This window comes from Anabas testudineus, chromosome 22 (genome assembly GCF_900324465.2).
Source record: "Anabas testudineus chromosome 22, fAnaTes1.2, whole genome shotgun sequence".
NCBI lineage: Eukaryota > Metazoa > Chordata > Actinopteri > Anabantiformes > Anabantidae > Anabas > Anabas testudineus.
In genome coordinates, this window is record NC_046630.1 from 13,637,619 (window position 1) to 13,661,971 (window position 24,353).

The 24,353-nt window shown below is 39.1% G+C and overlaps 1 protein-coding gene across 1 annotated transcript; it reads left to right on the plus strand.

Moving 5' to 3' along the window:
* The first annotated feature begins 1,081 nt into the window (after positions 1–1,081).
* On the plus strand, positions 1,082–24,353 carry ulk1b (unc-51 like autophagy activating kinase 1). Its single transcript, XM_026339585.1, has 27 exons — positions 1,082–1,734; positions 2,748–2,840; positions 3,293–3,334; positions 8,110–8,142; positions 8,886–8,922; positions 10,007–10,180; positions 11,276–11,349; positions 11,707–11,808; positions 12,906–12,964; positions 13,355–13,437; positions 13,781–13,831; positions 14,179–14,270; positions 14,453–14,618; positions 14,897–14,951; positions 15,129–15,215; positions 16,769–16,900; positions 17,008–17,156; positions 18,080–18,339; positions 18,491–18,669; positions 19,023–19,144; positions 19,349–19,474; positions 19,966–20,150; positions 20,562–20,746; positions 21,229–21,347; positions 21,447–21,604; positions 22,085–22,220; positions 22,351–24,353. Exons 1-27 carry the CDS (start codon positions 1,645–1,647, stop codon positions 22,404–22,406), a joined length of 3,045 nt encoding a protein of 1,014 aa, XP_026195370.1. The 5' UTR covers positions 1,082–1,644; the 3' UTR covers positions 22,407–24,353.

A 24,353-nucleotide genomic window follows, 5' to 3' on the forward strand; every position in this document is an offset into this window, starting at 1 on the left:
TCTGGATTTTACACTGAGCCAATGGAGAGAAGCTGATGTAGGAGAAATAGGATCTGTCTTACTAATTCTTAATTCCTGTCAGATCTCTGGCTGCAGCATTTCGGCTTTTTAAGGAGTTATTAGGACATCCTATCAATGAATTAAGTGAATCACAATAGTCCAGTCTGGAAGTAATAAATGCATGTTTTTCAGCATCACTTTGAGGCAGGATGCTTTTAATTTAACCAATATTCCTCAGGTGGAAGAAGGCAGTTCTAGAGATTTCTTAATAATTGTAGAATCATATCATAATCATATCTTACCTCAATACAATTATAATACGCAGTGCTCTCAGTGGTTTTGTTAAGAAAACAAAGTAAGATGTATATGCAGACATCAGTAAGCTGTAAAACCCTGAGGAACGCGACAGAAACAGCTGCAATAAAAAAAAAAAAAAACAACATAAACAAACGACCTGGGTTAAGTTCACTAACTTCACTTCTCCAGCTCCCGCTGTGACAAGGAAAGGTTCAGGAAGTCATTTGTGCCAACAGCCATCAGCCTGTACAATGACTCCCTGACAGAGAGTCAGTGTCCACACTGATGTGTAGCTTAGTCACTTTACATTCAAGTCCTACTGTGTGTTTTGTTGGTATTACTGTCTATTCTGTGTGTTATTCTTGTACTGTGTCTCGTGTATTGTTGTGTAGATCATGTTACTTAATGTTCAATGTTTTTGTGTGTAATGGCTGCTGCAACACCAAAATTTCCCCTTGGGGATCAATAAAGTATCTATCTATCTATCTAACCTGTGGACCTCTCTGCCCTCCTCCCACTGTTGTTGATTACCTGCATCAGGTGTATTCACACACAATGAGTTCCAGATTATAGATCAGCTGTATAAGTTTATAGTTTACTATTTTTTAAAAAAGGACGCAGTTATACTGTGGTGATGATAAAACATTCCCTCGTGTTATTGGGCTGTGATGGATCACAGGAGGACTTCTGACCGCGTCCAGCAGCAGCAGCAGCAGCAGCAGCGGCGGCTCCTGGTCCGGTGACGTCAAAGCTCCAGCTGTAATTGCCCTTGCGCATGCGCCCGTCAGAGAGAGCTCTGCTCCGTCTGCTTTGTTTTTGCAGCAGCGTCGCCGCGACTTTCGTCGACACCGCTCGCGTTTGCAATATTCAGCCTTTTTCCTGGGTATTAAACATCGTCAGCTTATGGTAAGTTTTAGTTTTGATCGTCGAGTGGGACGCTTCAGACGACGGAGGCGAGGACCTATTGTATATAAACAAAACGCAGCGAGCTGCTGTTTAAGGTGGCGCGACAGAAACAGCTGCAATAAAAAAAAAAAAAACAACAACAAAACAACATAAACAAACGACCTGGGTTAAGTTCGCTAACTTCGCGTTGGCCGCACTAGAAGACATGGAAGTCATCCTAAAGCTTTGTTAGGAGAACGACTCCTCAACATGAGAGGAGAGGACAGCCCGTCGTCAGGAAGGCCGCCCATGGCAAGTGAAAGACGGGTTGAACGTCCCTGCTGCCGCCGCCGCCGCTACTCGACAGAGGAGGAAGGAGCTCCAGAAAACAAGAAGGACGAGCGGAGGCCTCCTGCTCACTTGTCCAGGTCGTAGTCGCTTCATCCCGGACTGTGGAACAACATGGAGACGGTGGGAGCGTTTGAGTTCAGTCGGAAGGACCTCATAGGACATGGCGCGTTTGCTGTCGTCTTTAAAGGCAGACACCGAGAGGTGAGTGTCGTCTCTGTGTTTGTTTTTAAAAAGATGACTTTAAATTAAATAAAATAAAAAAACGCATTGACGTGTGTTGTTGGTGATTTGAGCTGGCCATCTGGTTTCTTTTATTTTCCTTGTGCTACCTTAAGAGGCCTTGACGCGCACACAGGATGTTCCTTGAAATAACAGATGCTTATTGCATAAAATGCTGCAACACTTGATCAATACTTGATCAATACTTGATCAGTCACAGTGTGAGTGTCTGTGCTTTTAGGCAGGTGTGCAACTAATACCCCTGATCAGGACTAATTCTAATGTAGGCCAACAGACATGCTGTGTTTCTATTGAGAAGCTCTGTAGTGGGACCACTGCTAAACATGTTGGAACATATCCTGTAGGCTGCTGGCAATGAAAGAGTAAACATTATAACTGCTTAGTGTTCATTTGATGCTGCTCCTAATAATATATATTATCTAACACACAATGTAGGCCTTATTGCTTCTTCGTTGCATCATTAGTGAACTGGCACAGACTTGCAGTTTATCCAAAGTAGACGGCATAGTGCAATGCATACATACAACTGTACATCTAAATATGGCGTAATATGAGAAAATGCATTGATAAGGACAATATGTTGTCACAGGAAATGTAGAGTTTTAGGTAAACTAGCACTGGATGCACTATAAAACTACCTTATACTAACCAGACCTCCTAGCAGGTTACAGTCCCAGTCCCCAACAGCATAAAGGACAGAGGCATACAGAGCACCAGTCAATGTTAATTAGCATGTAGGGAATTTAGTGCAACATCTTGAATGTCTTTATATGTGGTAGAATTTCATAATTCAGCCAGACTATGTAGCAACAATCAACAAAATAACAAATTAGCATACATATGCATGTTGACATTTGTAATATTACACAAGGACAGTGGATCTTTATTTACCAAGCAATGGCATAGTGTAACACGAATTGTGCATTCATTAATTTTCTTCTGCCAAATGTTATTTTGCATGTAACGTGTCCTAGAAACATGACTGGGAAGTGGCAGTAAAATGCATTAACAAGAAGAACCTGGCCAAATCTCAGACACTGCTGGGGAAAGAGATCAAAATACTCAAGGTAAGATAGGAACAGTTTCTTGGTTTGTGGTTATTAGGTTACTGTATATACTTTGTACATTAAAGGAGCACATGCATAGCACTGTATATAAATAATTAGTTTTAGGCCAACTGAGAATGCTATCTAGGGCAAAAAATAAATAAAATAAAATGAAATACATACAGTATGTGGACACACCAGAAGTGGTTAAGCTCACAATGAAGGGAGTTTTCTCCTATTAAATATGTCATATTGATATTTTAAGTATTGATTAGATAATTTGGCTGATGTTGCATGCCACATTTTATTGTACTATATGTTACTTGTGTTGTAGTGAAATATGTCAACTGATTATTATTATTATTGAACTTGCAGATGTGATATTGAAAGTAAAGGTTTTCCCAGAGATGCCAGGAGTATAATAATAATTGAAAATAAAGAATTGGACACTGATTTCTTTGTCATTTCTGCAGGAACTGAAACATGAAAACATTGTTGAATTACTGGACTTTCAGGTATGTCATTCTACATTTATAAATTACATCGAGATCATCCCAGGCTGCTTGCAGAGTTTCAAGGCCTCTGTTTGCCTACATAATTATCACACCTTTCATTATGCCAGTTTTCCCTTGAGTTTATGTTCACAGAGTGCAGCAGATGGGTTGTTAGATGTGCTTCATGCTTCACATGACCCACTTCTGCCTCATGCAGCTTGGACAGTTTTGTTTTACCTGCTTGTTAAATGAGCCTGAGCTACATTTGTTTGTTCTGAAAAAAATGTTCTGTTTCATCCTGTTCAGGCCCGTTTGTGTCCTGTTTAACTCAGTCATCATTTCTCTTGTTTACATTTTGTCTGCTGTCACATGGCCCATATTTGCCAGTCTTTTTGATCTTGATTTCTGGGAAGTGTAGTTTCTTTATATTTTGCTTTCCACTCGAGTGTTTTTTAATCCTCATTTTGACACAAGTCAGGTACATGGGGTTCAAAGTGGGTGTTAATCGCCTGCATCACCTGCACATGTACATGATCAGATAGAAATATTGGTATTAGCCCATACTTGATTGCCACACTAGAAAGATGTTGCATCGCAATGATTAAATACAAATTCACAGTCAAGTCAGTGTTCTTGCCTGTAGCCTAGTAACCAGTCTGGCGCTCACTGTGGTAACAGCTGTCAGATAGTTTAGACAGAATTACCCTCTGCCCCCACAAACATACATATCGTAACTCACCAGGTGTTTCTTTTGTCTGTTTTTATAGGACTAACAAATAGCCATCTGGTTTTAAAAAAAAATGTTGAATGCACAGATTATGCTGATTGCAGCATGACAAGAATACAGTATTGCAAAATCTTTATAATTCTGTCTCAGACAAGGCATGTTCTGCTTTTAGAGAAACTTGTCTGAAACAAATATTCTTGTTTGAACTTCAGCTCATTGGGTGATGCAAAAGTCCGACTCCTGTATCAGGGCATCAGTGAGCTCCTAGACAGTCATTGGTACATGCACTGAAACATAATGCCCAATAGGTGCTCAGTTGGATTTAGGTCAGGGGAAAGTGATGGCTTATTGTCAGTGGTATTGGGGCCTTCATCTTTCAAAAACTGCCTACAAACTCTGATCACATGATGCTGGCCAGTGTCCTGCACCAGAACAAACCCATGCTTGATGATATCACAGACAGCATGACATTCACCACATCATCTCCAGACTCTTTCGTGCCTGTCACATGCTCGGTGTAAACCTGCTCTCCTCTGTGAAGAGAATGGGGATCTAGTGGCAGACCTACCAGTTCAGGTGTTCTCTGCCATAGGCCAATCGAGTTCACTGTGCTGGGTTGTGAGCACAGGGTCTACTCCGTGACATTTGCAGTTCATGCCCTTCTCCTCCCTCATGAAGTCTGTTTCTGACAATTTGACACTGCTTCTGCTGCTAAGTTGTTGCCCTTCTGCAGCCCTGTCCAGCACACCTGGTGTAATCTCCTGGTATCTCCGTCATGCTCTTGGGACTGTGCTGGGAAACACAACAAGCCTATTAGCAACTCTGCATACAGTATAAAGTATTCAGACCCCCTTACATTTTTCACACTTTGCTATATTGCAGCCATTTGCTAAAATCATTCAAGTTCATTTTTTTTCTCATTAATGTACACACAGCACCCGATATTGGCAGAAAAACACAGAAGTGTTGACATGTTTGCTGATTTATTAAAAAAGAAAAACTGAAATATCACAAGGTGTAGAACCATCTCAAGGATGATCGGAAGAAATGACCAGCACCTGAGTTAAATATGAGTGTCACAGCAAAGGGTCTGAATACTCATGACCATAGCTGTAATATAACAAAGAATGAAAAATTTAAGGGGGTCTGAATACTTTATACTGTATGCAGAGTTGCTAATAGGCTTGTTGTGTTTCCCAGCATCCCATGTATATTACTGTGCCATCTTGGACTAACTGGACTGCCTTGGTTAGTCCAAAGGACAATAGCAAACACAGAGGTTGAGAAGAATCGGTCAGAAAGGATAAATAGGGAGCATTTGTCTGCAGCCACCACATGCTACACCTTTTCTTTTTCATTGCAGCTGTTGTCACTTTCACTTGCCCTAAAGCAGGTGAAACTGATTCATAATTCTTTGTGCATCCTGAATGGATAAACTGATATCCCTTAAGTTTAACTTGCTTGGTAACATAGTGTGATAATTAACTTTTCAGCAATCTGCATTCTGCCATTCAAATGCTGCAGGACAGTCACCTTGTTGAATTACTAGGAAGGAGGCAATGAACTACATTGCCCAAGAGCTCTTCATCAGTAACTTTAAGAATAAGAAAAAAGAAAGGAAAAAAAAACAAAAACAAAAAACGCTGCAGCAAGAAGCATAAATGTTCTGAGTAGGAAATCCTACCATCACCAGCTATCTAATTATTTCAGAAGGAAACTGAAACAAGAGAATACTTTTACGGTGCTTTTCACATTGTATTTGATTGTCTTATACAGAGTAACTTATGTCTTTAGTTAGTGTTGAATAATTAAATTGTTCTAGATTGGCCTAGAGTTACAGGCAAACACAGCATCAGTCAGTGCAACAAGAAGTTCCTGTTTCCTAACAGGTTTTGAGTAATGAAAATATAAATATCCTGAGGAGAGGTGCTAACATGTAGTTACTTAAAGGGCACATTTTCTCTCTGAGGACATTATCTAGGGAATACAGTGACAAAAAGAAATATGTGAAGCCTTTTCAAGTATTTCCAGAGGCTTCATTTTACAACAGTAACCTCAAATACTTTCTAGAGCTGCAGATAGGCTAGGGTCCTGTATTCATCAAGCCTCTCAGAAAACCCTCTTAGGAGTCACGCTAGAAGTCAACCTGGGACTAAAAGTCTTAATTCAAAGTAGGAAATAAAAGATATTTATGAAGTCTCCTACTCTTACTTTCAACAAGAAAGCGTTTTTCTATCCCTGTCTTATAACGCTCAGAGACCAAATAGTAAAAAAGTACAAATGATGATGATGTATTGTAGTTTTACTGATTTATTATAAATAAAAGCAAAGGTAACAGAACACAAATACTAAAAGCTCAGAACTCATGCTGCAGTGAAGGAATTATGGGTCAGGCCAGTATCTTGCATGGCAGCTCCTCCCTCATTGGTGTGTGAGAAACCATGGACGTACAATGAGAAACACACATGTTTTGCTCTCATTTTGTTGTCTGAATGCCATCTCGTGGCAAATCCTAACCACTTCTCCAGACCTTCAGAGCCCTCCTACATTATTGTTGAAATGGGAAGTGATTGCCTAAGATATACTGTAAATGTTGCTTTTGCTTACACATATTTCTAAATGTGGGACAGACCAAATTTGCGGCACTTTTGAATTTTAGCCATTTAGGTGTGATTTCCTCTGAGACAAATGCAGGCTCACATCTGCACAATGTTTGTTAGCCCATTTTTCCTTTGAGAAACGCTTCAGCTCAACTATATTCGCAGGACGTAGTTAGTTTGAAGTCATTCTGTAGTAGATTTATCATGATCTTTAGGGAAATTGTTTCGCTTAGTCATACTATTCTACCACATTTAGGGGGTGTACAGCTGGCCTGACATTAACCTGCAAGACACCTTAATAAACTTGAGAATTAATTTTCTTCTCAATGATGGAGAGGAAAGCAAAGCCCCTTATCATGTTGCTGGCTCCACTGCTCTTCACCTTTGAGATGATGCTTTCACGTTGGTATCAAGTGTTGTTTTATCCCATACAACATGTTCTTAGGTTCAACTTCATTGGTCCACAAAACATTTTCCCAGAAGGGTTGTGAAGTTTCAAGGTGTTGTGCTATTTTGTCTACATTTGCAGATCATTTGCTTAACTGTAAACTAATGGATATTTAAAGTTACTTTTTAACCCCATCCAGTTTTACTACCTTTTTATGTAACAGTTGTGTGGGGCAGCACTGCTATTTGTTAAATTCAATGCAGAGATAGCTTGTGGAGGCCATGTGGTTGACACTGAATGTGACTGGCTGACTGGTCTGTTGACTTGTTGCTTTCTATCTTCAATAATGCCAAAGACAACCACCTTCAAAAGGCCTGAGTCTGCTGGATTATAATCAGTCTGGCCTTTGACTGGTGAATTCAACAAGACACTGAGAAGAGGCGAGATGGAGAAACTGCAGCAATCTGTTGCCATGTGATAAGAGTGCTTTTTCAAGTTGGCCTGCTCTTTTTTCCCTAAAGTTGTGCTACGTACAGATTATGTGAGAGAGGGCAAAGTAGAGGAAGGAATTAAGTTTCTGGAACTTTAAGCCTCCCGAATGTGAAATACTAAAAACGTTGTTAGTACTGTATCTGCAGCTTCTTTTTATTTGTTGTTGTTGTGGGAGCAAATGAGTTAAAGGTTTAGAGAACTGTCTGTCTCTCTCATGCTCACATGCTTACTCATTTGTGTTGATAATGCTGTTGACAGCAGAGTCAACAGTTTAATTTTCACTTTAAATCACTTTTCTTACTTGCAGGCATGCTTTTACTTTATTAATGGTTATTAACGTGAACATAAGCAACATTCTCAGCAAAGAACAGGCTAAATATCATCTTATATCACTTGTGTTCTTTTTCCTCTTCTTCCACTATTTCTGATCATTAATCCTCAATTTTTCTGAAACCCTTCAGGCTGTATATTTATCTGTTCTGAATGAGCAGCTTACTATGATCTGTGAGCACAAGAACCACCTGTTTTTTTCTTTGTCTGTCACTGACATGTGTTTGTTTACGCCCTCTCTTATCTCTTCTCTCTTTAGGAAACTGCCAGCTCAGTGTACCTGGTAATGGAGGTAAGCTTACTGTGATGTTGAGCTTTGTTTGCTCAGCACTGTATTGTGTGAGCTTTTGCAGGCAGCTCTGACAGACCCGAGCTATAATTAGCCTGTTCTCAGGCATCAGTGGGGTTGAATGGATGCCAGTCAACATCCAAGTGTTGCAGGGTTTTTGCTGTGACTGGAAACCATTTACCTCATGAAGAATCGAAGGGAAAATAACGTGAACCTTCTTACTACTTTAGCTTTGAACTAAAACACCTTTTTGTGTCAGATGGCCAAATCAGTGCCACCAAAATGCAGGAAAAGAGTGCTCTAGAGATCATATAACCTGCCACAATGTGCCAAAACAACGTTATAAACAGAATATAGATGATAAGAACAGATGAATTTCTGCAACTCCCCATCTTCATTATAATTGTCATTGTTTGGGGTTGTCTATGTCTTAGAGGAGGAAATTACTTTTGAGGCAGGCTTTCAGAGTAAGAGCTGTCTTAAAACATCCCATCCTTTTCCCAGGCTCATTCATAGTAATGCTCAGATTGAGAGAGAGGTTATAAATCTGAAACCATCTCTTCAGCAAATCAATTTTCAGATTTTTTTTTCTTCTCTTCAGTCACTGTCAGACATGCATTCTCTGTGGTTGCACATCAACCCTTTGCCTTACATTTGTTTCCTAATGTTATTCATTTAATCTCCCCCTCTCTCTCTCTCTTTCTTTTGCTGTCTCCTTTCCCTCCCACCTCTCTTTCCATTACCAGTACTGCAACGGGGGCGACCTTGCAGACTACTTACACTGTGAGTGCAACAACTCATCTACTACAAGCTCCATTTGATACTCAGTAGAAAATGTGAATTGTTATCTTTGTTGCTTGATGACAAGAAACTGAGAGTTCTTACTTTATCAAAACACTCCATTATTGCCTCTCAGTTTCTGAAAGCCAGGATTATAAATATTTCCAAGCAAAGGTGATGAACACCAGAATTTTATATGGGTGAATGCATTTCACACAAAAACAAATTGACATCTTAGAACTATTTATTATAATTTCTACCTTGTTGCAAATCTTGTTGGGAGAACTAGTGTGATTTTTGGTAGGAAACAGTGAGTTAAGACATCAACTGGTAGAAGAGAAAGACTTGTTTGTTATCAAGAGCAGTGTAAATAGAAAGGAACAAGACCTCTTGTGTTTTGGGTCACGAATAACAGGTCTGTGTGGAAGAGAAATGTCTACGACATCTGCTACATGTCAGAGATTGCAGGGCACTACGTAACCTGTAGACTCACGTTGTTTGAGGTGAGACCCTGCCTGTCAGTGTGGACAGGATGGGAATGAAGACGACAGATAGCTGTAAACTCAGTCTAGCAGGAACAATGTCTCTAAGTAAATGTATTGTTGCAGTAATAGTATTTTTGTGTCTGGTTAAAAAATCTTTCACATGTGCTTTTCGATCCTCTGCCCACTAGGTCAAGGAAATAAAATTTTCAATGGCTCAACTGAAGCCTAAAACTCAAAACATGGGAGGGACTCGCAAATAAAACCATGCTATATCACTGTGACATGAGGGAAATGATCAGAGATGAGAAAGTTACAGGGAGTAGGAGGTGATAGTAGGGTGAGCTGAGAGAAGTAAAAAAAAAAAATGAGATGATCTGTTTTGTGTAACATGATCTAACATGAGAATTTGTTAGGAAAACTAATGTGATTTGCATAAATGTGAGAGTCTGGGGAAGAGAATCATTCAATCTCTTAGCTGCCTTCTATATCTCCAACAACTTACTTGTTTAAAATCACTGCATCAAATGGCAGTCATGTCTAGTATACGCATGGTAATTTGTTATTAGCTAACCTTTAATAATTTAACCTTGTTGTTTCCGCAGCCAAAGGCACGCTGAGTGAGGACACCATTCGAGTTTTCCTGCAGCAGATTACAGGAGCAATGAGGGTCTTACAGGCCAAAGGAATAATCCACAGGGACCTCAAACCTCAGAACATTCTGCTGTCTTACCCACCAGGACGCAAGTCCCACTCCAACAACACCTGCATCAAGATCGGTGGGTTTTAATGGTGTCGGAGTCTGTAAGCATGTACACATTGGTGATTGCATGTGAACATTTATACACATGTAGATGTGCATTATATTGGCAAATTCAGTTTTCTGTAGTTGTATTTTAAGAGAATGGGGCTGAAAATGCTACAGAGCAACTTGGCAATAATTATATTGTGTCCGTTCTATGTATAGAGATAAATATCATCAATAAACAAAATAAATGATGTCAAAGATCATCTCATGTTAACAGTGCACATAATATACAGTAAATATGTTTTTAAATCTAGCACTGCTTGTTCTGAACTATTAGTATCTATTGCTTAAAATTAGCTTACTATAAATAAATCAATAAATAAAATAAGTAAAACATTAAAACATTTCACAGCTTTTGGGGGTACATTTGGATTTTATATGAAAATACTAAAACTACGCACTGGAGCAAAAAACAAACAAATGTCATAAAGCTCCATATGGAAATCCCCATAGCATATTAAAACTGACAATTTTATTGCTACGGGACCTAGTAATTCCCCAGCAGTAAGTGATTCCACTAATATTAAACTAACCATAATAGAGGAAATAGATTTTACATAAGAAAAGAAAATGTATACATGTTCTGTTCTTATAATTCCTTTTACTTGTTGTCAATATGTGAGTTTGCGCATCAATTGTTTAGTCATTTCTATTAGTCATATGCTCTGCCATAGAGAAAACATGTTCAAAAGAAGGATGGTTGGTTGTTGTAGTATTTTACAAAGCATAAAATCCAAGTGGGTGAACTCCAGTAATATAATGCTGCTAATTTCCATCTCATCATACCTATAATTACAGTGAAGATCTCCCTCCCTGCCATCACTGATTGATTATTGTCTAATGTTACTAATGTGTAGGTTTAATTGATTTGAATATAAATAGACAATTTAGCAGCTGAGTGTGTTTTTGTGAGTGTAGTTTTTCTTTGGGATGTTCTATGTCAGTTTTTAGTTAGACAGCTTGAAGGCAACTGTGTCTCCATACAGTTGCATTCATTTGTAGCACCACATATTATCTTTCCTTGTGTGGTTCTTCATACCCTCTTCTCCTCTTTCTCTCTTTGCAGCGGACTTTGGTTTTGCCAGGTACCTTCAGAATAACATGATGGCAGCAACACTCTGTGGCTCCCCCATGTATATGGTAAGCTCAATTTGTAGGATGGTACACATATTATGGCAAATAGTTGCTAACATACACTGTTTCAGCTGCTTGGTCAAACCTAGGTCCAAGTCCTAACACTATACTTTCTACAATTCCTATGATTATATAACAATTATAAAACATATACTATAATTACATGGAGAGTGTCACACACTGTAACTGAGTAACTGGTTTGTTGTTTTTCTTCATGTAACCCAGAGTAGAGCACTGGTACTAATTTTTCTGCGATAGTTGCAGTCTAAAACAATACAACATTTACAACTCAATCAGTTTATTAATTGTCCTTGCAAGATCTCCACAGGACACTGAAAATGATCTGCCTTTTTTCCTCACTAGGCTCCTGAGGTCATTATGTCCCAAAACTACGATGCTAAGGCCGACTTGTGGAGTATAGGAACTATAGTGTTTCAGTGTCTGACTGGGAAGGCTCCTTTTCAGGTAAAAACACCTTCATCAGTTGTATGCCTTTTGTATGTATGACTGACTCAGAATAGTGTAGGCGTGTTGCAATATGACCTGCATCTTTTGGATTTATCTCTGTGTAAATGAAATGTAATTTATATTTTATTTTACAGTTTTGCATTGCATATTATTAAGGTTTATCATGGTGGCATGTGTTCCCAAATTAAAAAGAATCCTTATCCTATGTAGAATGAGACTGTAAGACATTCTTTTATCAATGGCTTTTACAAAGTCATGTGCACAGATTCTGAAACATTTAGAAAGTGGAATTGATTTTATGATTCAAAATATACAGCAAATGATCATTCCTTTTATGTTATAATCTAGTATCTAATACCAACAACAGTGTTGCTCAGCTCTGCATGTGTCACATTTTAAATTCTTCCATCCTTTTGAATTTCTTGTTTGAGAACAAGGAGGGAAAATACACAAGTAATCCAACAGAGCCATAGGAATTCATCCACTTTGTCTTTACCAGCTACAGTTCTGAAGTAGACTTAAAATTCTGTAAATTAAACTGTTTTCATTCCCATACTTTTTAATATTCACAATTGTATCTGTTCCGCTATTTTAAAGACTATATGTAATATATGTATAAGGTATCCCTGTCATTTTGCATCAGATAATGCAGAAGCAAGTATTTTATAATTGATTTAAATAGTGACAAAAGGAAATGAACAGCTACAACACAAAATCTCCTCAAATGTTCCATTGAGATAACCTTTTTCTCGTCAAACCTGTTTGTTGAAAGTAGTCAGTCTCATCTCTCCAGATGTGAGGGACTCAAAAAGCCAGGCAGCTTGTCCAGACTGCCTTGACAACTGTGAAAGATGAAACGAGTTCTGCAAAGCTATCTTATCCGAACTAGTCCAGCAGCATTTCTGAAACTACCTAGAAAAGCTTCATACTTGATTCATTGACAGGCATTTTAAAACCTGTATCCTGCATCTGTGTGATGGCACCATATTGTAAAACAACAGCATGAAATGATGCTCTGTATGTACGTATGCACAATAGCAATTGTTTACAATTGTTTGTAATTTCAACTACATCTGATCTTTTGTCATCTTTAGGCTAGCAGTCCCCAGGACCTCAGGCTGTTCTATGAGAAAAACAAGAATCTCAGCCCCAAGTAAGGCGTTACATTTGAGATGACAACATTTTGTCATGTAATTGATATTAAATGTGATGAACAAATGTTTTTGTAAAACATAAATAAAAGAATATATATTTTTGAAAGTTCTCTACAAAGTTTGCTTTGAAGGACCTTTGTGACACATATTTAGAGTAAAATAAGTCTGATACGAAATGTATGTGAAAGTGTATGATTAATATTTTTATAAGAAACTTTCTGTAGAAGAACAGATGGAGGAGAAATGTACTGTATAATAAATGTAACAATATATATTCGTGCAAATCTAGCGCAGCTGATAGTGTTATTTTACTGTAGTAACAGGTTTCTGTTTGATTATTTTTGTTCTGCACAGTTGCACAGTCTGATTGTGGTATTATGTGTTTGCAGCATCCCCAGAGAGACATCAAGCCATCTGAGGCACCTGCTGCTGGGTCTGCTTCAGCGCAACCACAAGGACCGCATTGACTTTGGTTAGTTGACATAAAGTACTGTAAAAAAAATACCTGACTATATGGTGTTAATGCAGACTTGCACTGATAACTTAAATAGTACATTCATCTGTACATCACCTGATATAGTATTTTGCAGATAATTATCTAAAACACATACCCAGACAACACATATGACAAATATTCTTGCGAATGTATTTCACCTTAATAACACAGTCTGAATTTAGGAATTACATCTACACAGAAGATTGTGTCTGTGTTCTGTGTTTTTACTTCTGTATCTAGTGCTGTTGCTCATACATGGATATAAGAAATAACATTGCAATACCTGTTATAAATTACTTTTTTCTTGTGTGATTGTTAGATGAGTTTTTTTGTCATCCTTTCCTGGAGGCTAGTTCATCCATCAAAAAGAGTAAGTAAGAACAAACAGATCACTCAATTACCAGTACTGCATGAGCTCAGGATTGTCTTCGTTATACAGTTTTAAGCAGTTTTTCATCACTTCACCTTCCTTCCAATATATTCATCAAATTAGTGCAAGGCTGAAAAAAAAAAAAAGGATATACTTATTCCATTAAAGGATCAAATCTTAGCAATAGAAGCCCACACGTAGTTTTCCCTTAGAACACATAATTCTATTAGTTAAAAACATATACTTTCACTTATCTTGTAGATACTCTGTTTATAGTCAGTGTTTCTTTTCTTCTTCTTTTTTTTAATCCTCGAATTGTATAACAATTTTGTTGCATTTTGTTGTAGCAACTCCTACTGTAACCATGACCTGCTTCCCAAGCTCTGCCTCAGCCAGCTCCTGTAGCAGTTCTTCCACCTCTCATCTCGCCTCACCACCGGTATGTGCTTCTTATTTCTGAAATATTTTCCTTGTTCCCTGTCTGTGCTTAATTAAGCTGTGTTTTTATGTGCAACCAATTCAAACACCTATTTGTCTTTTTCTCACAGCTTACTATTTTATTCTTTCCTTTTTGGTGTCTGTACTTGTTCATCTGCTACTTTTGTTTGAATGTCTCTGCAGCAGTCTCTTGCTGAGGTTCAGCATTTGCGTGCCAAAGCTCTGGCCTCCCCCACCCAGGAGGCCACTGGTTTTCTCCTCAAGGACTCATCTGGAGGGGGTGGCAGCAGCAAGAACTCCTCTTCATGTGACACAGACGACTTTGTCATGGTGCCTGCCCACTTCACCAGTAAGAAAAACATGTTATGATCAGATCCCTACGAACAGAAGATGTCACATATAGCTGTTCAAACTCAATGACTATTGAATCTTTTTGAATGTTTTTGCTTCATAGACTGACTTTTATGTGGGATTTACAGCATTTTATAAGTAAAAGAGTTGCTCTATCTAAACACCCAGTCTGTGTTAGTCTTTTCAATTTTTGTTTCTCTATTTTATTCAGTTGCTTTGGAAATACCATTTTTACTTTTCTTTGATGTTGATGTCTTGATTTCTCTGGTTTTCCAGCAGGTGAGCTGACATGTGAGAGTAAAGTGCTGCAGGACAGCTTGATGAACAGCGGGTGAGAAACGAGAATTGCCCTTTTTAATGATGTTATTCAATAGTGTTGCATAATATAGCTGATAAAAGTGGAAAATGTACTTAAATTTACTTTATAAATGATGGTACAATGTATTTAATATTAAAATGTCGCCTTTACCCTAACTATAAAGATGTTTACTTTTCCCCCTTTAATCAGCTCTCTTCTGGCTTCTGCTGGTCTGTGTAGCCAAGCAAAAACACCACCTCACTCACCATCCTACAGTGGCTCTCCTAGTCCTGTCAGGTAACAGCATACAGCTGAATTCAATTACAAAAAAAAGTATGTGAACCTTTTGGAATTTCATGGTTTTCTGCAATACTTTGTAGTAAAACAGTCAAAAGTATTAACAAATACAATGTGGCTAAAATAATAACACAAAAACAATTCTGATCTTTGATTTCTTTATTGAGAACACGCATAAAACATCCTAGTGTTAGCATACCTGGTAGAAAATTATTTTGAGGGTGTGGACTAGAGCTATTTTGACAAAAACCACCCAAACTTTTTACATTTTTTATGTACAAGAAGAATACGCTTATGTGAGCCATGCCTCACGAAAAGGAGCTTTCAGAGGATCTACGATCAAGATTTGTTGATTTAGATAAAGTTGGAAAGGGTCAAAAAGTGAAAAGACTTTCACCAGTCTACAGTTAGACAAACAATCTGCAAATGGAGACACATTGGGACTGTGGATACTCTACCAAGAAGTGGGCGGCTAGTTAAAATTACCCCATTAGTCATTTTAACAAATACTCGTTAATGAGGTTAAGAAACAACCCAGAGAGACAGCCAAAGATTTGAAGGCATCATTGGAACTGGCTAACATCTGTACCACAGCGGTATTGGCAAAATGTTGGATGTCGAAATGTGGACTGATGAAACTATATTGAACTATTTTAAAGGAACGGACAGCACTACATTTGGTGTAAAAAGGTAACTGCATATCTTCATGAAAACATCATCCTAATTGTAAAGTATGGTGGAGGAAACATAATGATTTGGACCGGCTTTGACGCACCAGGGCGTGGCCAGAGTTAAAGCAGTTCTGCAGGAAGAATGGGCTAAAATTCCTCCTGAACAATGTGCAGGTCTGATCCACAGCTACAGGAAGAGCCTGGTTGAGGTTATTGTTGCCAAGGGAGGGGTCAACCAGTAATTAATTCGGTTAAACGGTTACATACTTTTTCCACTATCACTTTGAGGTTTTTATGGTTGTTCTTAATGAAGACATAAAAGATCAGAATGTCTTCTGTGTTATTATTTCAGGCGCATTATATTTAGAAATACTCTTGACTTAGAAGAAGATCAGATCATGTTTTATGACATATTATTGCAGAAAACCATGAAATTCCAAAAGGTTCACATACTTTTTATACCACTGTATTTCACTGTGACAATACAAATTCCCTAATTTCTCTTAAATGTATTAATGTTGTAATAATTGAATACAGAATAGACCATAACAGTGGAAAATGTACTTCTGCTTTCGTGCAGATTATTATTATATATTTTTTTTTTTTTCAAGGTTCATAATTAAACACCCATTAATGATACCCCACTATGTCATGGTATGTTTGCAAATAGTGCAAATACAAATAGTTTGTAAAATACAGACGCTGTAAATTTGGCTGCATTACATGTAACACTGAATATTTAATCTTCAAAATATTTGATAAACCCTCTCCATGTGGAAAGTGTTTAACTTGTCTGTGTCTACACAAACACATACACACTGTCTTCTCTCTTTTCTAACTGTTTCCTCTGTCGCACTCTGTTCTTCTCACTGTCGTTGGCAGGCCCATTGAGTTCTCGGCAAGTAACTATGGAAACCACGGTCAGTCATTGCCTATCCCAGTCCCCACTCAGGTCCAGAACTACCAGCGCATGGAGCACAACCTTCATTCTACCAAACAGGATGGCTCACCACGGTCTGTACACACACAAACAAATAAACAAGTTTCACTGTTGCAAATTCAGACTTTTCTTAAACTTTGCATAAATGTACTGCAGTGTCTCATGACATTCACATTATTAGGCTCTTGACACCAGTGCGTCGCTGCAGCAGTGGAAGCTCTCTGGGCTTTGCGCAGACCGGGCCTTCACCACCCTATGGGCAGGGAGCAGTTACCACCAACCGCAGGCTTTCCCTGGGAGGTGCCAGACCTTTCCAGCTCTCCCCTCAAGGTAGCTAAGAGACTAATTTTGGTTTTGCAAACCACTTTCACCCATGCCCATGCCGTATCTACACATACAGTGTGGCAACATAAATGACCTATTCTGAGCTAAGCTGTTGTTGGACTTATTGCAGTACAGCTCTGGGAAATGTGGGTGTTTCGAGGGTTGTTAGGTTTTCTATATAATTCTGTATACATTTATATTTTGTAAGGTCTTAAACCTTACACTGTAAAGTGCCTTGAGATGATAATGATTGATGATCTGATAAAGTAATGATGATCAAATAAATTGAATTAATTTAGTAGTTATTTTTTTGTATTATGAGCTCTAACAATGAAATACTCTTGTGACATCACAGTTTAAAGACATACAGAGTTATTAGCATTTTCGCCAAAAAGTTTTCACTTGCACAGAGATTATTTAAAGCATTGTAGTGGTAAAAATATTTAGTACTTCACCAAAAATTACAAAGAATAACTTGTCTCTTCAAGAAATGTATTCATTGAGACAAATCTCATTTAAAGGACATGTTGCTTAGACATGACTGTTAAATAAGAATTAAAATATCAGGCCTAATGTCAAACCATCAGCAGTTTAATCTGGATAGCTGAGTTATATACATACATATAATGGGACATTGGTCCGTTTTGAAAGTGTATGCTTGGGAAAAAAAAAAAAAAGAATGACCCAACCACCCACATAGAGAGACACATTGCTTCTCACCACCTGTCACTCTCTTCACAGTGAATCAGTCTCTTAGCTGTCTGGACATGAAAGCCAGCAGGGCAGCAGTATAGTTAGACAAGACTTGTCCATCCCTGTTATATCTGGATGGTTTCATTTTGTGTGTGTTTGTTTTTTAATATGCAGTACCACTTGCTGTGTAAAAGCTGAAATATGTAGAAAGCCTTTTGTCTCACTTTCTTTTGTAGCTCCACAGTGCGCTGAACCCCAGCCAACAACCCAGCAACTCCCACAGAGGACAGGACTAGGCTCACGGCTCCACAGTGCCCCCTGTCTGTTGGAGTGCACCAGTGGTGGTGGCAGATACAAGATTCGTAAACAGTACTCTGACCCAGTGGTGGCCCCTTCTGCAGGCCTGATGACTGTTTGCCCGCTGCACTCTTCCCCCAGACTGAGTGAACTGATGCAGCGCAGCCCCCTTCCTACCATCCTAGGCTCCCCTTCCAGGGTGGGACAGCAGTGTGTTTGGGTGTATGAGAGAGAAAGAGTGTGTTTGTGTCTGTGTGTAATTCTCTTGAAATACACAGAACACATCAAGACTACAAAACCACAAACTGCTTCCGCTAACTCTCTGCTCTCCCTCTTGTCTCTCTCTTCAGACCATCCCTCCGTTTGAATTCCCCAGGCCTCCGAGCTCTCCCAACCTCGTGACCTTCCTGACACAGCAGGGTTTGGTCATCGGCTCGCCTGGCAGCAGGACTGCCGCAGCAGAGCCAGGACACCAAGCACCTGCACACTGCATCCACAGACTGAATGATGATACCAGGGGTTTTGGAAGGTTATTGTTTTTTCTGTTGTTTTCTGTTATTGTTTATCATGCTGATGATGTGTATCTAGGAGAAATTGCTTACCTACAAAAACTGCTTGCTTGTAAAGATTTAAAAAAATATATTAAATAATTATATTATAGAACTTTGGCATTCGCATAGCCACTTTAATTCATCCTTCTCTTGTATACAAAGAAGGCAGGCTTCATAATCCTAATGGAGTGAATAGAAGAACTATTACATATACTGTAGCCATCATGGAAAAGGGAAATGGGCACATAGCAGAAAATATATTTTAGGATGTTTGGCTTATATCACGTTCTTTATATATAAGTTTACTTCTTTTTCCCATCTCTCTGTGCAGGTCTCAGAGTGCCGGCCGCCTGTCTGACATGCTGCTGATGGCTGCATTTGGACAAGGGGGGCCTGTAGGTGAGCGAGGCAGCATGGAGAACCTCGCCTCTGAAAAAGCCATAGATATAACAGGTAGGCATGTCTGTTTATTAAGATTTGCAAAGGTTTGTATGCAGTCAGGATTTCCATGCCCACTTCAGAATGAGATACAGGTTACAGGCCGTAAAAATTAATTGTTGATGATGGTTGATTTGAGAAACCTGTCAAAGAAAATCCTTTTACGTACTGGGAATAATGTCTAGTCTTTTAATAATCAGAATCTCTTGTGTCCTGTAGTGCCCCCTGGTGGTGTGGGCAGCCTTGCACCGGGCTCCAGCAGCCCAGCACAGGTGGTTTTCACTGTGGGTTCCCCTCCCAGCGGCAGCACCCCTTCTCATACCTCGAGACAGAGGAAATACTCAGGTATGTCACATACATCCACAGCAAATTAGAATCAAATTCCATGTACACTGCAGCATCGGTGTTATGCACAACAATCATACAACACAGAGTGCAGGGAAACTGTTATTTGTATTTTCCATCGTGCAGAAGCTTAATTAAATGTCATCGAATTAGGCATAGAAGGTTGATTTTCTACAAGGCAAGACTGTAATTAAGCAAAACTGTGAAGAGAAGTAGTTGCAATTATGGAGAAATGACTTAAATAGCTGTTTTACCTAACACACAGTTTTCAAATTGGTAATTGGCACTTAGAGTATATTATGAAAAGGAAAATTATAAGCTGCTTAATCATTAACTGGAATTCATATCAATTCAGAAGCATGAATGCCTGAAATAACAAGCAGTATAATCATAGTCCACGTTCTTTGTTCAGTCTCTTTATTTATTTATGCCATTCATTGATAGCAGTATTTTATGTGTTATACTCAGCTTTTGTCTTTTAACACCTGCAGGCTCATTCACTGCAGTGAGCCCTGTGGGCTCCTTCACCAGCCGGTACCCGCAGACTGGCACCTATCTAGATGGCTTTGAAGCTCCTTCTAGTCCTCGTTACAGTTTCACTGATCCTATCACAGCCAATATGGGTGGTCCTGTAACCTTTGAGGCTCCTGAGCTGCCTGAGGAGACACTGATGGAGGTGAGAGGCAGGCTTCCTACACAGCTACACACAAAATAGTTATTGCAAAGTAGTTATTGCTTAGATCCTAGGTATGCATTCACTTGAAATAATTTTGTTGTGTAGATCAGTTGGGGGTTCCTCCTCACAAATTCTTGAAATTACAAATGTTTTACATACCTCTAGAGGGATTGTAGCCTAGAGAAATATAGAAAATGTTAAAATAGTCCAGTTGAAATGTCCTCACCATGTCTTTAATTCACTAAGGTGAAATTTGAGAAAGGAACGAATGAAATGTATTGAATGATTGATCTGTCATTTGCTCCCCACCACTGTGTACTGGATGCAGAATATCTTTCTGTTTAGAAATCTATCTCTAAATTATCTCTCTCTGTGTCTACCTGTGTGACCTGACTCTGTGTTGGAGTGCAGCAGGAACATACAGACACTGTGCAAAGACTGCGTTTCATGCTGGATTTTGCCCGTTGTCTGATGGAGGTGGCCGGAGCCCGCGGTGCTGCAGCTGTGGGGGAGCAAGGAGACCCTTCTCATCCCTCCCTCTTTCAGCAGCAGAGCATGGTCGCAGATCAGATAAGCTCCCTGAGCCGAGAGTGGAGGTAATGCCATATTAGCTGCTGCTGTGAATGCTACAGTTGAACTAAATTGGACAGAAAACCGTTTAAAGTTGAAGCTCCTGGCTCTGCATTGTGAGTGAGAAATTGAATAATAGCTTCAGAGACAATAACTGTTTCGTAATTGGCCAAATTAAACTTCAGATTTGCATTGCATTTGAATGCAGTTTTTCAGGAGGACTAACAGAAACACACAATGACAAAAAATACAATCCACTCAGACTTCTCTGTACTCAGTAGTGTTTTGTACAGTTTGAGTGTAGAGGAAGACCCAGTAGTCTGTAGCCAGTGTTCATACAGCTTTGTCGACCGTTTGGATGCATTTTTGTGTCCTACTTAATACATTTGTTAGACACCTGTCTTACAGACAACTTCCATGATTTGAATCCAACATTGTATCGTTTGCATTTCATGTTTCATTTATCAGTTTATAATCTAGTCCTCTGTGTGTGTAACTGTGCCCTCAGTCATGCAGAACAGCTGGTTCTCTACCTTAAGACTGCAGAACTCTTGTCGACTGCCTTACACACAGCCATGGAGCGAATTAAACAGGGCAAACTTTACCCGTCTGCTACAGTCAAACAAGGTATGAGCCATTTTATTTTGTGAAATAAAGATCTTGATAGAGTAATTTATTTGTACAAAAAAAGAAGTATAGTGTTCTATGTTTTTTGTCGATATACAGTAGTGAAGAGGCTGAATGAGCTCTACAAGTCTAGTGTGGCTTCCTGCCGTTCACTCAACACCCGTCTAGAGTGCTTCTTTTCCAGGAAGCACCGTTTGATGGACCACATCACCTCCATCAAAGCTGAGCGGCTGCTGTTTAGCCACACTGTGCAGATGGTAAGCCAGTGGAATAATCGGGCACTTTCAAAGCAGACAAGGAGACTTTGTTTGTTAATGATCCGACCATAGTATAATGATAGATTATCATGGATCATCAGATACTCTGGACACTAAGTAAATAACGAGTCCCGTTTATTTACAGCTGAAGTACATGTATGGTAAAAATATTCCTTGTGCTTTTTCTTAGGCACCCTGACTTATTGTTCCGGGGTTACTAATGTATTTAAGAGTAACCAAAATAATTAAATGCTAATTAGGATGTTAAATGAATGGCCATATGTTTGTTTTTGTATATTCAGTTCAAAAAAGAGTGGTACACAAAGCAAGTAAAACATCTGTTGGTAAATGAGAGCATTAATGTAATTGGGGATTATTTCCCACAGAATGGAGGCTCACCACATGTCCCTGCAGCATTATGTTGATATTTTTAGGAGGATCAAACTCAAACATAACTTCAACATGTTGACATTGAATCAGGTTCAGGCTGCTGCACTGGATGAGATGTTCCACCAGGGGGAGGCATCAGTCCTGCGCTACCATAAAGCTCTCCTGCTGATGGAGGGCTTGTCTCTGCTGCTCACTGAACAGGATGACATCCTCAGTGTTAGCAAATGTAAGTCTGTCAGCTTATCTCTGTCAGCCAGTTTAACACAGAAATGCCAGCTAACAGCATGGACATGACCTGTTACACTGAACCACCCACTATTGGGTTTTTTTTCCCCCTCTCCTTTCTGCATCTGCAGGTAAAGAATGCATTGAACGCCGCCTCACAGCTTTGCAGTCAGGACTCTGTGCTTGAGAATCACTACTTGGCTACACTGCTTCTTGGAGTGTGGATATGATGTCAGTCATTTGCACCTTGCGCATTAACAATGAACCAAATTTAAACATTACTATTTGTTTTGACTTACAAATGCTTTAGTTTTCACAAGAAAATCACAGGGCTTCAGTTTTAATGGAACTTCTGTGTAGTGTCCTAATTCAGCTTGACTTCTAGACAGTTGCAGTGACTTCCCCAGCGCTAAACGTGGACACCTGTAGGACATGAAGCACTTGTGCTGTGAAAGAATGTCGGAGCCTTTGTCTATGTGAGAGGAGTTTTCTCCTGGCACTGGAAATGGTATTTTTTTGCCAAGAGGATGACTGGAAGAGCACATGCAGGAGCAATGATTGCCAAGTAGTCTTATACAGTGCTGTTCTAAATATACTTAGCATTTTAAGATGGACAGATATACATGCTACAAATTTTCATTAGGCAACTCTACAGACAATCAACATCAGTAGCTGGATGGAAAGTTCAGAGTCTGCTGCACTCCTGCAAAAAGATATGTGCTGACGAAGTCTGGGAATGGCCAAGTATCATTCCGCTATGTTTTCTGTCGTGGGTCTATTTTTGATGGTTTTTATCTTATTGTTAACTGCTTGCTGAGGTGTGTGTGTGTGTGTGTGTGTGTGTGTGTGTGTGTGTGTGTGTGTGTGTGTGTGTGTGTGTGTGTGTGTGTGTGCACGCACATGCTACAGTTTGAGGCTGGAAGTTCATTCAGGCACTATTCCAAAACTGATGCCAAAATGGCACCAGAAAATGGGTCCAGAAAACACTCACTTCCACACTGCTACATGCAAAATATGGCTTTTATTTCAAGAGGGACAGAAACTCGTCTGTTCGCATCCCTTGTCATTATCATGCTAAGGATACTGCAGTGCCTGGGATTTATTCTTTAGTTGTACGTTTTATAACCTGCTGTTGCTTGTTAGTGCTTCATAAGATTTTGTATTTAATCATGTTGGAGTTTAGCAAGTTTAATCAAATTTGAATGTAGGACTGACAGGAGGGAGATAGCGCAACTATTAGCCAGATGTTAGATTGTTAACATTTAGGCTGATCCAGGGCTTAATGTCTGAGTATTTTTGCACTGTTGAAGTACTGTATAGAACGATCATGAGAGGAACATGCTAAACATGTCTTTTTTTTTTTGTTTTTTTTTTGTACATACATATGCAAATGTGCTTATTTAGAGATTCCTATTTCCATGCTTCTAGTGCAGTTTTAGTTGTATTATTATCGTTGCTGTTAAAATGTAATGTATGTCCGATGTGAGAATGTTGACAAACAGATGGAATAAGCTATGAAAGCTAAGAAAGATGGCTTTACATTGAAATCTAAAATTATTTGCATTGAGTCATGTTTTATTTCAGCTAGTGGGTGACGGTGACCTGAAATATTTGGACTGCTTGCTAAAAAACGTGTATTTTACCTGAAATGTTTCTGTCTTGTTAGTATTGACATTAGCCATGCATCCTAACAGAATACCTTTACCCCCCAACATTGTGGGCTGTGGGAGGGGTCAACTCTTATTTTGACTGGATAGGAGTTTGTGTGCATGCATGTGTGAAGTGGTGTTTTTTAAGGTATTATTAGACTGATTTCGACTTTGTTTTTTTGCAGGACTAATATGATTGGTTTGACTTTGACTAGCTGATGTTATAAATGTGGTTGACTCTGGGTAGGATCCCACTACAGATAAAACAAGTGTAACCTACCGCTAAGTCCAGAACTACTTTCTTTCCTCTAAACTGTGTTTTCCTTTTGTCTTCTTAATTTAATTTTGTTGGTGAATAAGTGCAAATTTTAGAATAAGGCTAAAGATAGTTTATGCTAAGATTATGAAGCAGGACAGGACAGAGTTAAGTTTTTGTTTGTTTGTTTGTTTTCCTCTCAGTGAACATGTCTTTAAATATTGATTGT

Coding starts and splice junctions, on each gene's coding strand:
- ulk1b (XM_026339585.1), top strand. CDS start 1,645: ATGGAGACGGTGGGAGCGTTTGAGTTCAGTCGGAAGGACCTCATAGGA. Junction 20,151..20,561: donor CTGAGGAGACACTGATGGAG/GTGAGAGGCAGG, acceptor GTTGGAGTGCAG/CAGGAACATACAGACACTGT. Junction 21,348..21,446: donor GTCTGCTACAGTCAAACAAG/GTATGAGCCATT, acceptor GTCGATATACAG/TAGTGAAGAGGCTGAATGAG.